The following is a 16111-nucleotide window of genomic DNA, read 5'->3' as shown; positions in this document are numbered from 1 at the left end:
TGAGGGGGCAGGAGAGTTGCTGTGATGGTGGCAGCTATGACAATGGTATTCAAATTTCAGCAGGGTCACCTATGGTAGACTGGTTTCAGCTGAGCTTCCAGACTAAGACAGAATAGGAAGAAGGAACTGGCAGTCTACTTCTGAAAGGAATTAGCCAGTGAATATCTTAGGAACAGCAGGAGGCAGTAGAGACTGCCAATCTGGGTGTGGAATTGCAGGGGAAATCAGAGGAAATATCTCCTGTCTGATGGTACGTGAACTTTTTCTTAAATTGTCCGTTTTACAAACGTGTTTGTACTAGGAGATTAGGCAGCTTAAGTTTATAACTTGGAGAAAATTCTCACTGCCAGCTTGAATAATGACTTTGCATCTTTTCGACCTTGCCTCAGTAGTAAGATAGAGCTCAGACATGGTTAACGGGATTTCAGAGAACACAGTGATTGCCAATGGACAGCAAGGTGGTGGTATCTATTTGGGCAGAATTTGGGAGGTTTTAAGGTAACCTGGGCAATATGGTAAGTGAAGAATTTAATCAGGAAGTTTGCGTGTGTGTGTGTGTGTGTGTGTGTGTGTGTGAATAGCTCAGGGAGCACGAGAGGGCCTTCAATTTAGGAGGGGTCTCTCAAAACTTTGCCTCAGGTTGCCCAATCTTTAGATTGCTTGTCTCCATAACTGGGTTGGTGGCGGTGGTTGGGAGACGCCAAGTTATGTTTTAAGCTATGTTTGTTCCTTGCTTTTCTTTCTTCCTCCACCCTGTGGGGGGAACCAACGTAGGAGTAGGGCAAAGGCATGAACAGTTTTGGATTTACCTGACTCTTTCTCTGTGATTGCTTAATACCTTTCAAATATTTTGATCCCTTCCATCTATTAGATGATCCTTTTTTTTTTTTTTTTAACATAATTTTACTTTTTCATTGTTCTTATTTTTATGTTTGGGGAGCAAAAGTTGTATGATTTGGTGCTGTACTGTCTCTATGCCTCACAAATTTCTATAACCACATTATGGTCATATCCATAAGTGATGAATCTGTTATATATTTGAAAACATTGGAGAACAAGGGTGGGTTTGGGATCCTGACAGCAGCAAGGCACTCACCACACCCCAGCCCTACACAGGTCCCTCAGTATTGCTTGATGTTAACTACCAAGGTGCTCAACCAGAGAAGGGGGCCAAGAGGCCCTGGTTGTTGCTGCAGTTCCCTAGAATGGCTTTAGAGGGCCACGTTGCATTACCAGCTGGAGATAGCTGAGTTTGGGGACACAGGGATCAAAAGTGTGAACATCGCCATGCCTCGACTCTCTCTACACGCCAAGCCTTACACTGAAGCAAACAATATCCCGTGGATGACCAGCTGGGAACAGAAACACAGTAACTAGAGGGAGCTTTATCACCTTCACTGACCACACATCTACATCGAATGAACTGGTGAAGAATCCAGGAGCTCACCTACGCCTCACTTAGGCACGTCCACATTCCAATTCTACAAGCAGGAGATGCGGCAGGCACAGGGCTCTCATTTACTCAAAAACCAAAGTGTACGTCATGGAACTTGAAGCACGTTGAAAGAGTCAGTTGCAGTTTGAGAGCTTCAAAGGAGAAATGAGGTGTTTAAAGTGTTGACTAGAACGTGGCAGGGCTTCAAGAGGTGGAACAGGAGAATAGGCAGCAGTAAGTCAATTATGTCTTCAAATCATTTGGATTCACAGGAGCAGAAGCCCGAGAGCATGAAGCTCTCCAATAGAGACATGGACATCATCAGTGCCCCCAGCACCCATGCCACTGATATCACAGCAGCCCATAGAGCATGGGAAGGGAACAGAGTTACTCCAGTGCCAGCAGCACACTTTCCTTTCCTTCCTAGAATGCAGCAAGTCATCACAGCCCAGGGAAAGTGATTCATGGAGCCAATGCGATCCAAGGAAGCTATTAAATTCAGGTCATATTGCAGCCTCCTTCTAAAAACAAAATGAAACAACACTTGAACAAAAGGGTCACAGGATGGCATTTGAGTACTTAGCAACAAGTAAGGCACAGTTTTCTCAGCAGAGCAAGTGTTAGTAATGTATATAATGGAATATCACAGTTTCTAACGGCAGTGAAGACTCTTGTGGAAATTCATTGATTTATTTTAGTTAATTGAAAAGTGACATTGCTGGATGAATTCTCTTTCTTTTCTTTCCAGTAGGTACATAGTGCACTGGGTGGGCACATTTAAGCTTAGTGTTTGGAACCTTTCCTAAGAATTGGGGCCTAAAAGCAAGTAAAAAACATCTACTAGTCAGTAGACAACGGGAAGTTCAGTTTGGACAAAAGGTGAGAAACTGAGCTGTTGTCCTTGGTAATGAGAACAGATTGGCCTTGGAGACGCGCGTCCGTGGAATCAGGGAGGCCCTGAAGAAGAAAAGTCAGAGCCAGTATCCACGGCAATCTTCAGAGTGAAAATTGTTATTTGCTTTTTGTTTATTCTTATTTTGTTTATACAGAAGAAAACTTGAGTTAAAAGTAAATGGATATATAGGAGTCCGCGTAGTTTAAACCATTTACACCATGCCTTCTGTCCCTTGTAAAATAAGAGATGGTAAAACTTTGGCATTTGAGTTGGAACCCAGAATCCTTTGTCACTTGACCTTCCCAGCACTACTGATTTAATGCCATGGTCTCTCTTTTGTTCATAAATTCCATGTCCATTTCTATCCCACACTTCCTTTACTGGGCCCTTCCAGATAAATCATTATTTCATCTCTTTGTATGGTTTTTACCTTAGAACTTTGTTATCTTCTGACTAGTTCATTTCTCTAGACAATTTTAAAAAATGAGTATAATCCACGTAGTGTTGCCTAGACAATTCTGTTCATATTTGTACGTATCTTAGAACAAAGGCTGGTCCATACTCAGCAAGACAATAAAATTTGCTGTTATCATTTTTAAATATCATTTTGATAAATATCCAGATCAAGAACAGAATCTCTTTGAATCACCCAATTCCCTTTCTTTTAATTCTAGTTCCTGAAACTATTCTACGCATCGCCTGAGTAAATTTCTTTACCTCGGTGAAATGCTCGAGAGGGGCACTCAGGCATTATCTGACTCCTTTCCCTCCCCAGAGCTGAAGACATGTGGGTTAAGTGAAAGATAAATCAGAGAGTTGGTTTTGCAAAGCTGAAGGCTGTCCATTGACCCACTTAAGCTGCTGGCAGTAGCAACCATTTTGCTGCCTTTGCTTACTTCAGTATTACCTTCCTTCTTCTCATCTACCATAGTCCTTAGTCCCCAATTTTGTTAGCTTTCACGTCATCACTTTGTCATCTAAAAAGTCACTTCCCTCCTTTCACTATTGTGACAGTCAGACTTAATATTTGTTTTCTTTTCGCCCACAAACAACTGTCAAATTTTGCTTTTTAGGAAAGTTGAAATAAGAAACAAAAAATCTGGCATCCTGAAAGTCATAGAGAAAAATGATACAGTCCCTTTCCCTTTCTTTTGCTTCCCTTTTTTTGTATTAACCGCAAGATGAAATGGAGTAATGCAGAGGCAGCAAGACAACCTTGCCCAATAAACCACAACATGAAAAAAGTTAACAAAAATTTAAAATGAAAAATCACTAATGTAAAAGAAAGACTGTGTCTAGCTCAGAAACTTCAAGCTCAACAACTGTTCAATAGTTTAAGTAAGAGAGTTGACTAATAAAAGAGGTACTTGGCAAAATAAAAATTATTTGGCTACTAAAAGTAAAAGAATTACAATTGGGTTATTCCTCTACCGACATAGACAAGAAAAACTTTTGCTATTAGCATCTGAAGGCCATAGACATATTTAGTAGCGATGTACAGAGGTGTCATGGGTTGAATTTCATTCCCCCAAAATGTGCGTCTTAATTTGGCTAGGCCAAGATTCCCAGTATTGTGTGATCATCCACCATTTTGTCATTTGATGTGATTTTCCTATGTGTTGTAAATCCTATCTCTACGATGTTCATGAGGAGGGATAGGCAGCAGTTATGTGAACTCAATCAACAAGGTTAGATTGTGTTTTAAGCCAATCTCTTTTGAGATATAAAAGAGAGAAGCAAGCAGACAGACAAGAGGACTTCATACCACCAAGAAAACAGCACTGGGAGCAGAGGGCATCCTTTGGACCCGGGGCCCCTGCACCTGGGAAGACCCTCAACCAAGGAAAGATTGATGACAAAGACCTTCATCCAGAGTCAACAGAAAGCAAAAGACTTCCCCTGCAGCTGATGCCCTGAATTTGGACTTGTAGCCTACTGGACTGTGAGAGAAAAAATTTCTGTTCATTAAAGCCATACACTTGTGGTATTTCTGTTACAGCAGCACTAGATAACTAAGGCAATAGGTCAGGAGAGGCAGAGGTCAGCAATGATAACTAGTGTCCTTCACACCAACACCCTAGGAGCACAGGTGAACGTTCTGGAGAATTAATGATTTTGACAACCAAAAAATTCCTCCTCAGTAAAAGGGGTCTAAAGCCATCTGGATGTGGTCAGTGGCCCTCAGCAAGTGAGTCCAGGAAAGTTTTGTTTAAGAACACTCTGTCACTCTAAAGGAGAGGGTGTTACACTGTGATAATTACCTTGTGAGTGAGGTAGTGCTGGGGAAAGGTTGACAATAAATTCATCTTGTAATTAGAATCTCTACACCCATAAGCACCTGCAAGGAACTAGGATTCCTGCTGCGGGTACTGGCACAGCCTGAGGAGGACTGTAGACATCCAGTAAGAAAGAGTGGAAAGAAAGGGCAATGGCTATTAAACTACTAACCTTGTGGCCCTGGTGAAGCAAAAGCACACAGACCTACATGATTGTATTGTAGAAGGTAGAGAACAGTTGGAGATTCTTATTCACTAATAATCATCAGGCTCAGCTATGAATAAAACAGAGAACAAAATCTAGGCTTTGTCCTAAAGAGCTTACTTGTGACAAAAGCCATGGGGCTGAGGGAGTCTGACTTTGACTTCCTATGTAAAGTAAGGGGGGCAAAAAGAAAGCCCAGGATGAGGGCTTTGTTCCCAGCACAAAGAAGAGTAATGTGTGTATATACATATATATGGTGTGTATAAGAGTATTTACATATCCACCTAAATTGTGGACTATAGGACAAAGATGTTTTCACAAGTATCCACTTACATTGGAACACCTGAAATTTACTGAGAAAATTAAAGTTCTATTGCAAAAATTTAGACTTTGATGACATCTTCTCAGGCCATATGGAAAATGCTTATATGAAAACGAAAAAAGGGAAGCAAAAGTTTAATATTGAGGATGGTTTCGAAAATGAGAACTCTTATGTTCCCTATATAAAAGCCATGATAGAACGAATGTCTTCAGAGAACCTAGGTTCCAAGGTTCAACCAAACGCCCAGCTCAGTCGCGCCAGCAGCATCCTCAGTTCTCCCAATGGCCCTCCTGCTCTGTTTACTGACAGCCCTGGTGGTGTTCGGCTGTGGCCCTGCTCTATCTCTGGGCTGTGATCTGCCTCAAAACCACAGCCTGGCTAGTGAGAAAACCGTTGACCTTCTGGACCAAATGCAGAGACTCCCCACTTTCTTCTGTCTGAATGACAGAAAGGACTTCAGATTCCCCCAGGAGATGGTGGATGGCAGCCAGCTCCAGAAGGCCCAGGCCATCGCTTTCCTCCACGAGATGCTCCAGCAGATCTTCGAACTCTTCCATAGAAAGGACTCCTTTTCTCCTTGGAACACTACCCGCCTGCACCAGGTCCTCAGTGGACTCCTTAAACAGCAGAAAGACTTGGAGACCTGCTTCGTGCAGGCAATGGAAGAGGAAAAATCTGTCCTGCCCATTGAGGCCCCTGAAGCGGCTGTGAAGGAGTACTTTGAGGGAATCTGTTCCTATCTGAAAGAGAAGGAATACAGTGAGTGTGCCTGGGAAGTAGTCAGAGTGGAAATCAGGAGATCCTTTTCTTCTTCGACAAAATTGCAAGAAAGGTTAAGAACAAAGGATGGTGACGTGAGTTCATCTTGACTTCACTTACAATGACTGATATGCCCTATCGCACTTGCATGCATATCTCTGGTCATTTCAGAAGATGCTTATTTCTGCTCTAGTCACAATTTATGAGTTTAAATCCAGCTATTTCTTTGACAGCAGTATTAAAAAAGTATATGAGAAAAATATTCAGCTCCAAGGACATCAGTCTTTAGGAGATGACTGTCCTGACTATCCGTCTGCCTCCCTATTTATTTATTTATATATTTATGTTTATTGATTTTTTCTGGCTTGTTACCAAATTTGTAATATCTACATTTTTGTCTTAAAAAATTCCATATTTACATTGTATTAAAATTTATAAAACATATCCACCTTTCTATTATTTATTTAATTAAATTTGTATTATGTCTTATGTAATAAATTCTTATCAAAGAAAATTTCTTGAATTCATTCTTGAAGAATAAAATCAAAGCCCTAATTTTGTAAAAGAAATTGGAGAACGGATGGTAAAATGTATTTACTCACTCATTCATTGTATTCATGCCATGTGTGTCCAATGAGTAAGTGGTAGATTATATAATTGCCGTCAAATCCAGGTGAATGAATCAAACACGATTCTCTCCGTGCTAGAACTTTCAGTAATACGCGGAAAGAAACATAAAAACAATACTGAAGTCTACTTAATTCCAACTATATTAAATACTACTGAAAGAATTTTTTAAAAATGATGTTCTTACACAATAACTTTAGCTATGAAAGATGCTGGGAAGAAAAGGAAATATTAGATGTCCTTTCTAAAGTGCCTGGGAGACATGAAGTTTTATTGACAGGAGTCTTACCAGCAGTTGGATACACGGCTCTACCATGTGCAAAAATGCTATTGATGGAGGTATGAGTTTGGGACTCGTTTTTGTATATCGGATCATGAGAGCCTGGGAATTGTTAAAAAATATTTTGATAAGGTTAATTTTATAGGGTTTATTTAGTTTTGAAAAGATTTATGGATAGAAGCACTTTTTTTCAGCAAAAATGAGTTGTTTTTCGTTTTTTGATAAATATAACCTAAGAATTTTTATATAAGAAAAAGGGGGAGAGAGAAATAAAAATATATAAAAATTCCATTCTGGCTAGAGCAAAGGAGAATAAAGAAGACCAAAGACACAAGGGAAAGATTAGTCCAAAGAACTAATGGACACAACTACCACAACGTTCACCAGACTGAGGCCAGAAAAACTAGATGGTGCCCATTTACCACCACCTGGCTCTGGCAGGGATCACAAGAGAGGGTCCTGGATAGAGTGAGAGAAAAATTTAGAATGAAATTCAAATTCACACACACACACAAAGGACCAGGCATGCTGGTCTGACAGAGACTGGAGAAACCCGCAGAATATAGCCCCCGACAGCCTTTTAACTCAGTCCTGAAATCATTCCTGTGGTTCATCTTTCAGCCAAAGATTAGACAGGTTTATAGGGTCAACAATAATACATGTGAGGAAGTGCTTCCTAGGTCAATCATGTATAGGAAACTAATGGACACAACAGCTGAGAAGCAAAGATGAGAATGCAGGAGGAGCCAGGAAAATGGAACAAATGGAAACAGGGAACCTGGGATGGAGAAGGAGAGAGGGTTGGCATATTATGCGGTTTGTAACCAAAGTTGCAAAACAATGTGTATATTAACTGTTTAATGATAAACTAATTAGCTCTGTAAACTTTCACCTAAATCACAATTAAAAAAAAAAAAAGAGGTTAGCAAGTGCTCCTGGAACAACAACAACATATCTACCTATCTATCTATATAGATGATATTAATGAAAAGCGGCTGCAGCAGTATATCGACAGGGAACTGCCAGAAATTCAGGCTGGTTTCAGAAGAGGACGTGGAACCGGGGATATCATTGCTGATGTCAGATGGATCCTGGCTGAAAGCAGAGAATGCCAGAAGGATGTTTACCTGTGTTTTATTGACTATGCAAAGGCATTCGACTGTGTGGATCCTAACAAACTATGGATAACATTGGGAAGAATGGGAATTCCAGAACACTGAATTGTGCTCAAGAGGAAAATTAGCATAGATCAAGAGGCAGTTTTTCAGACAGAACAAGGGGATACTGATTGGTTCAAAGTCAGGAAAGGTGTGCGTCAGGGTTGTATTCTTTCACCGTACCTATTTAATCTGTATGATGGACTATACGAAGAAGAACGGGTTATCAGGATTGGAGGAAGACTCATTAACAACCTACATTATGCAGATAGCACAACCTTGCTTGCTGAAAGTGAAGAGGACTTGAAGCACTTACTAATGAAGATCAAAGGCCACAGCCTTCAGTATGGATTACACCTCAACATAAAGAAAATAAAAATCCTCACAACTGGACCAATGAGCAACATCATGATAAACGGAGAAAAGATTGAAGTTGTCAAGGATTTCATTTTACTTGGATCCACAATCAACAGCCATGGAAGCAGCAGTTGAGAAATCAAAAGACGTATTGCATTGGGCAAATCTGCTGCAAAGGCCCTCTTCAAAGTGTTGAAGAGCAAAGACCTCACCCTGAAGACTAAGGTACGCCTGACCCAAGCCATGGTATTTTCAATCACATCATAGCATGTGGAAGCTGGAAAATGAATAAGGAAGATAGAAGAAGAGTTGACGCCTTTGAATTGTGGTGTTGGCAAAGATATTGAATATACCATGGAATGCCAAAAGAATGAACAATTCTGTCTTGGAGGAAGTGTGGCCAGAATGCTCCTTAGAGGTGAAGATGGCGAGACTGCGTCTTACATACTTTGGACATGTTGTCAGGAGGGATCAGTCCCTGGAGAAGGACATCATGCTTGGCAGAGTACGGGGTCAGCAGAAAAGAGGAAGACCCTCAGCAAAGGTGGATTGACACAGTGGCTGCAACAATGAGCTCAAGCATAACATCGATTGCAAGGATGGCATAGGACAGGGCAGTGTTTCGTTGTTTTGTGCATAGTGTCGCTATGAGTCGGAACCGACTCAACAACAACAATTATGTTGGATATTTAAAATAGTTTTGCTTCATAGAATATCATGTTCACGTTCATCACATATTAAAGCATGACAAAATATGTTCACCCTTACATTTTGTCTAATTATTTTTTGTTTGATTTATTAAATTCCTTCACAGAAGATGTTTTTTTTGCTTTTTCTTAAAAAAGGAAATAACCTGAATTGCATCTCAGTGTGAAAAATGGATGAGAAATTTACTCATTCATTCATTCTAGTCAAGTGATATTTAAAAACAGCATGTCTCTACGGCCGAGTATGTGACTATTCTGGAATAAGAGGTAAATAAAGCAAACACGATTCCTAACCTCTTAGAGCTTTCAATTTTCCAGACAAAGACATAGAAACAGTGATCATGGCTAATGAATTTCAGTCATGTTTCCTGTTATGAGGAGACATGGAGGACAAGGGATTCTCTCACCAGAAGCTTGAACAAGAGGGGAAAACAGATGTTCACTCGAAGGTGCCCATGAAACTTCTAAAGGCAGACACCTCGTTGGTTGATGCATATGTGGACCCGGAACCTCCAACAATGTTACATCTTGGAGATATTAGTTTGTGATTCTTTATTGGGGGCACAGGAACATAATGAGCCTCTAGGGATGCACAGATAATCAAAATGCAATGAGTGAGTAGAATAGTCTGGACCAGTTTTGTCAAAAGATGGAAAAATAAAAGTGGATCAGAAAATTTCACTCTCTCAGTGTCTAAAGACCAAAATTAAGTGAAAACAAGCAGAAAGGACAGAGTATCCAGTAATAAAAGACAGTCCAGGGAGCAAGAGAGTGTAATTTTGGGAACAAAACATGCATTAAAACTTTTTAAAGATCTAAAATATGAAACATAAGAAATTTCACACGCATGCAATATAAATTTCCTCACGGAATGTAAACTCTGCCAGGATATATGTGTGATCCTGGTTAATGAACTTAACCTTTCTGAGCCCCAGTTTTCTGGAATGTAATGTATCATACACTTTTGTTGTGGTTGTGTGGTATTGAGTCAATTCCGACTCACAGTGACCCTATAAGGCACAGAAGAACTGACCCAATAGGATTTCCTAGGCTGTAATCTTTATGGGAGCAGATTGCCAGGTCTTTCTCTTGCAGATTGGCTGGTGAGTTTGCCAACCTTTTGGTTAGCTGGCAGGTGCTTAACAATTGTGCCACCCAAACAAAAAATCAAACCCACTGCCATCAAGTTGATTTGGACTCATAGTGGTCCTACAGGACAGAGTAGACCTGTCCCGTAGGGTTTCCAAAGCTATAAATCTGTACAGAAGCAGACCTTTCTCCCACAGACTGGTGGGTTCGAACCACTAACCATTTTGTTAGCAGCCGAGTGCTTTAACCAGTGCGACACCAGGGTTTCTTATATCATACATTAAAAACCCACCCACTGCCATTGAGTCATACATTAGGTATGCATTATTTATTTGCTGATTCTGATACCTGGCACACTCCCCCCTTCTTTCCCTGCTTTCTGAATCCCTTTCTTTCACTCCCATATCACAATAGTTTCCTTCCTCTGCAATGCAGAGAACCCCAGGGTGCTTTCCTCCTTCACTCCTCATCAACCTGGACTGTGCATTCAGGCAGCTGCTTCCGGGTCCTTTGTGGTTTCTGGTTTTCACTTTTCCGTTCCTCCGTGTATAAAGCCACCAATCGAAAGCAAAACATGCAAATGAGGGAATGTCCCTAGTATAATGATGTAACAGCTACCAGTTGCCATCCAGTGGATTTCAATGCACAGCTACCCAATATGTTGCAGAGTAAGGTTACCATGTGCTACAGAGTTAGGCTCCCAGGTGTTGCAGAGTAAGGTTCCCATGCGTTGCAGAGTAGGGCTCCCAGGTGTTGCAGAGTAAGGTTCCCGTGTGTTGCAGAGTAGGGCTCCCACACGTGGCAGAGTAGGGTTTCCAAGTGTTGCAGAGCTGTGGGTTTTCAAGGCTGTGATCTCTCAGAAGCAGACAATCAGTCCTTCCTTCCAAGGCCCCTCTGAAAGGTACCTTTCGGTTAGTAGCCCAGTGCTTAACTCTCTGTGACGCCCACGACACCCGGATGGAACCCCAGTGCCACGGAGCCGATTTCAGATGATAACAACCCCGGAGGGAGCTGCCCCATAGGGCTTCCGGGGCTGTAATCTTTTTTTTTTAAATAATTTTTATTGAGCTTTAAGTGAACGTTTACAAATCAAGTCACTCTGTCACATATAAGCTTATATACACCTTACTCCATACTCTTACTTACCCTCCCCCTAATGAGTCAGCCCACTCCCTCCTTCCGGTCTCTCCTTTCATTACTATTTTGCCAGTTTCTAACCCTCTCTACCCTCCTATCTCCCCTCCAGACAGGAAATGCCAACACAGTCTCAAGTGTCCACCTGATACAAGTAGCTCACTCTTCGTCAGCATCTCTCTCCAACCCATTGTCCAGTCCCTTCCATGTCTGATCAGTTGTTTCAGGAATGGTTCCTGTCCTGTGCCAACAGAAGGTATGGGGACCACGACTGCTGGGATTCCTCTAGTCTCAGTCAGACCATTAAGTCTGGTCTTTTTATGAGAATTTGGGGGTCTGCATCCCACTGCTGTCCTGCTCCCTCAGGGGTTCTCTGTTGTGCTTCCTATCAGGGCAGTCATTGGTTGTGGCGGGGCACCATCTAGTTCTTCTGGTCTCAGGATGATGTAAGTCTCTGGTTCATGTGGCCCTTTCTGTCTCTTGGGCTCATAGCTATTGTGTGACCTTGGTGTTCTTCATTCCCTTTTGTTCCAGGTGGGTTGAGACCAATTGCTGCATCTTAGATGGCCGCTTGTTAGCATTTAAGACCCCAGACGCCACATTTCAAAGTGGGATGCAGAATGTTTTCATAATAGAATTATTTTGCCAATTGACTTAGAAGTCCCCTCAAACCATGTTCCCCAGACCCCCGCCCCTGCTCCGCTGACCTTTGAAGCATTCACTTTATCCCGGAAACTTCTTTGCTTTTGGTCCAGTCCAGTTGAGCTGACCTTCCGTGTATTGAGCATTGTCCTTCCCTTCACCTAAAGTAGTTCTTATCTACTAACTAATCAGTAAATAACCCTCTCCCACCCTGCCTCCCTCCCCCCCTCATAACCACAAAAGTATGTGTTCTTCTCAGTTTATACTATTTCTCAAGATCTTATAATAGGGCTCTTATAGAATATTTGTCCTTTTGCTTCGGACTAATTTCGCTCGGCATAATGCCTTCCAGGTTCCTCCATGTTATGAAATGTTTCACAGATTCGTCACTGTTCTTTATCGATGCGTAGTATTCCATTGTGTGAATATACCACAATTTATTTAACCATTCATCCATTGATGGATACCTTGGTTGCTTCCAGCTTTTTGCTATTGAAAACAGAGCTGCAATAAACATGGGTGTGCATATATCTGTTTGTGTGAAGGCTCTTATTTCTCTAGGGTATATTCCGAGGAGTGGGATTTCTGCATTTTATGGATGTTCTATTTCTAACTTTTTAAGAAAGCGCCAGATAGATTTCCAATGCGGTTGTATCATTTTACATTCCCACCAGCAGTGTATAAGAGTTCCAATCTCTCCGCAGCCTCTCCAACATTCATTATTTTGTGTTTTTTGGATTAATGCCAGCCTTGTTGGAGTGAGATGGAATCTCATCGCAGTTTTAATTTGCATTTCTCTAAAGGCTAATGATTGAGAGCATTTTCTCATGTATCTGTTAGCTGCCCGAATATCTTCTTTAGTGAAATGCGTGTTCATATCCTTTGCCCACTTTTTGATTGGGTTGTTTGTCTTTTTGTGGTTGAGTTTTAGAAGAATCATATAGATTATAGAGAGCAGGCTCTGGTCGGAGATGTTACAGCTGAAATTTTTTTCCCAATCTTTAGGTGGTCTTTTCACTTCTTTGGTGAAGTCTTTAGATGAGCATAGGTGTTTGATTTTTAGGAGCTCCCAGTTATCTGGTTTCTCTTCGTCATTTTTGGTAATGTTTTGTATTCTGTTTATGCCTAGTATTAGGGCTCCTAACGTTGTCCCTATTTTTTCTTCCATGATCTTTATCATTTTAGTCTTTATGTTTAGGTCTTTATGGAAGCAGACTACCACATCCTTCTCCTGTGGAGGGGCTGGTGGGTTTGAGCTGCTGACCTGTTGGTTACCAGTCGAGCTCTTAACAGCTGGGCCACCAGGGCTCCTTCCCCGGATAGAACAGTAAATTTTCAAAGGAAGTAGAAACAGCACAGACAGTCCCCAACTTATGTCATATTTGAGTTATGATGAACGGCACATCTGATAGATTTTTGGTACATCTTATTGTTAGGAATGTATACTACATACGATGTCGTAGTGTGTGATTCACTGATGTTATCATTCTCAGATGTTCAGTTATGATTTACTGTTCAAAACACTGCAGGATATTGACAGATCAGAACTTACGGTATTTTGAAGAGGAAAGGAATGCTGAAGAAGAAAGAAAAAATGAGGAAGAGGAAGGAGAGATGTCAAAAATTTTTACATGAAATGATTAGCAGAAGTCTTTTCTAAACGAAATCAGGGGCTTCAGTTGCTTGAAAACATGGACCCAAATGCTTATCACTTTGCTAAAGTTGACAGGCAGATTTGGGAAGTTGTGAGATGTTGCTGCAAAATATATGAAGAAAAAAATAGAAGAAGCATATAGACAAGACTCACTAATTTTCTGAGTAAGAAGCCTACCCCTGCCCCCAGTGATAACCCAGATGATCCAGAACGTTCCACAAGTAGCATTATTACTGCAACTGACAAAATGCCAACATCGTCCAACTCTTCTTCATCCTCAGAGTAAATTTTTATGATTTGTGACTTTTTTAATGTTTGTATGTATTAAAATGTATCTGTAAGTTTATATGTCATGTTTTTAACCCCTAAAGAAAAGGACTGGATTTCAAAATATTCTGATAATAAAAAGTAATAATAATGAAAACTAAGAAAGAAAAAAGAGGTATTCAACTTACATCAGGACCGACTTATACAGAGACCTCAGAAAAGAACCCCATTGTAAGTCACGGATTCTATGTATTCATTTTTACTTGTGGCCTTTTAAACATTTACACAGAAAGCGGGCCAATTACTGGCCAAGACGGGCAAAAACAGTGGCCAAGTCTGTGAAGCCAAGTGTAGCCAGAATTCTGTCCCCTACCAGTGAATTTCTTTCCAGAGTTAAGAGAGGCCGTTTCTGGAAAGAACTGACTCCAATATTGGAATAAACTAATTTGTTTACCTTTTCTATGTGTCTTAGACAAGGGAAGTATTCCCAGCTTCAGGCATGGCATGTCCACTTTGGAAAATGGGCAGGAATGTGGAGAGAGAAAAGGGGAAAATGTGTTCCTTGCTTCCAACCCTCTCTGCTGAGCAAATTTGTGATTAATCACACCCTCTACACCCTGTGGGATACTAAGAGGCAGTGGTCAGGTTGTCGTCACCTGCCGTCGAGTCGGTTCTGACTCATGGTAACCCTGTGTACAACAGAATGATACACTGCTGGTCCTGTGCCATTCTCACAATCACTCTTATGCTTGAGCCCGTTGTTGCGGCCACTGTGTCAATGCACCTTGTTGAGGGTCTTCCTCTTTTTCACTGACCCTCTACTTTACCAAGCATGATGTCCTTCTCCAAGAAGTGGCCCCTCCTGATAACATGTTCAAAGCATGAGAGACAAAGTCTCACCATCCTTGCTTCTAAGGAGCATTCTGGCTGTACTTCTTCCAAGACAGACTTGTTTCTTCTTTTGGCAGTCCATAACATATTCAATATTATTTGCCAATAACATAACTGAAAGACATCAATTCTTCTTCAGTCTTCCTTATTCATTGTCCAACTTTTACGTGCATGTGAGGTACCTGAAAACACCATGGCTTGGGTCAGGCGCACCTTAGTGTTCAAGGTGCTATCTTTGCTTTTTAATACTTGAAAGAGGTCTTTTGCAGCACATTTGCCCAATTCAATGTGTTGTTTGATTTCTTGACTGCTACAAAAAAGAAAAAAGTTTTTTTTTTTACTTCCATGGGTGTTGATTTTGGATTCAAGTAAAATGACATCCTTAAGAACTTCAATCTCTTCTCAGTTTTTCATCATGTTGCTTATTGGTCTGGTTGTGAGAATTTTTTTGTTTTCTTTATGTTGAGGTGGAATCCATACTGAAGGCTGTGGTCTTTGATCTTCATCAGTAAGTGCTTCAAGTCCTGTTGAGTTTCAGCAAGCAAGGTTGTGTCACCTGAATACCAGAGGTAGTTAATGAGTCTTCCTACAATCCTGATGCCAAATTCTTCTCGTATAGTCCAGCTTCTGAGATTATTGGCTGAGCATAAAGTTTGAATAAGTATGCGAAGGCATAAATTACTTCAGTGTCAGCAGCATGCGACTGTAAGTTTGTCGTACTGAGGGGGCAGGAGAGTTGCTGAGGTGGTGGCAGCTATGACAATGGTATTCAAATTTCAGCAGGGTCGCCTATGGTAGACTGGTTTCAGCTGAGCTTCCAGACTAAGACAGAATAGGAAGAAGGAACTGGCAGTCTACTTCTGAAAGAAATTAGCCAGTGAATATCTTAGGAACAGCAGGAGGCAGTAGAGACTGCCATTCTGGGTGTGGAATTGCAGGGGAAATCAGAGGAAATATCTCCTGTCTGATGGTACGTGAACTTTTTCTTAAATTGTCCGTTTTACAAACGTGTTTGTACTAGGAGATTAGGCGGCTTATGTTTATAACTTGGAGAAAATTCTCACTGCCACCTTGAATAATCACCTTGCATCTTTTCGACATTTCCTCAGTAGTAAGATAGAGCTCAGACATGGGTAAAGGGATTTCAGAGAACACAGTGATTGCCAATGGACAGGAAGGGGGCGGTATCTATTTGGGCAGAATTTGGGAGGTTTTAAGGTAACCTGGGCAATATGGTAAGTGAAGAATTTAATCAGGAAGTTTGCGTGTGTGTGTGTGTGTGTGTGTGTGTGTGTGTGAAAAGCTCAGGGAGCATGAGAGGGCCTTCAATTTAGGAGGGGTCTGTCAAAACTTTGCCTCGGGTTGCCCAATCTTTAGATTGCTTGTCTCCAAAACTGGGTTGGTGGTGGTGGTT

General features: G+C 41.2%; 1 protein-coding gene across 1 annotated transcript; it reads left to right on the top strand.

The window, feature by feature from the left end:
• The first annotated feature begins 5389 nt into the window (after positions 1-5389).
• On the top strand, positions 5390-6198 carry LOC135232367 (interferon omega-2-like). Its single transcript, XM_064290903.1, has one exon. The coding sequence runs from the start codon at positions 5415-5417 to the stop codon at positions 6000-6002; it is 588 nt and encodes a 195-aa protein (XP_064146973.1). The 5' UTR covers positions 5390-5414; the 3' UTR covers positions 6003-6198.
• The last annotated feature ends 9913 nt before the right edge of the window (positions 6199-16111 follow it).

This window comes from Loxodonta africana, chromosome 9, assembly GCF_030014295.1.
Source record: "Loxodonta africana isolate mLoxAfr1 chromosome 9, mLoxAfr1.hap2, whole genome shotgun sequence".
In the NCBI taxonomy this organism is placed as follows: domain Eukaryota; kingdom Metazoa; phylum Chordata; class Mammalia; order Proboscidea; family Elephantidae; genus Loxodonta; species Loxodonta africana.
The sequence above is the reverse complement of the archived record's forward strand: the minus strand, read 5'-3'. Positions and strand labels throughout refer to the sequence as shown.

What these genes read in the sequence shown, in the direction of transcription:
- LOC135232367 (XM_064290903.1), top strand. Translation starts at nt 5,415, where the DNA reads ATGGCCCTCCTGCTCTGTTTACTGACAGCCCTGGTGGTGTTCGGCTGT.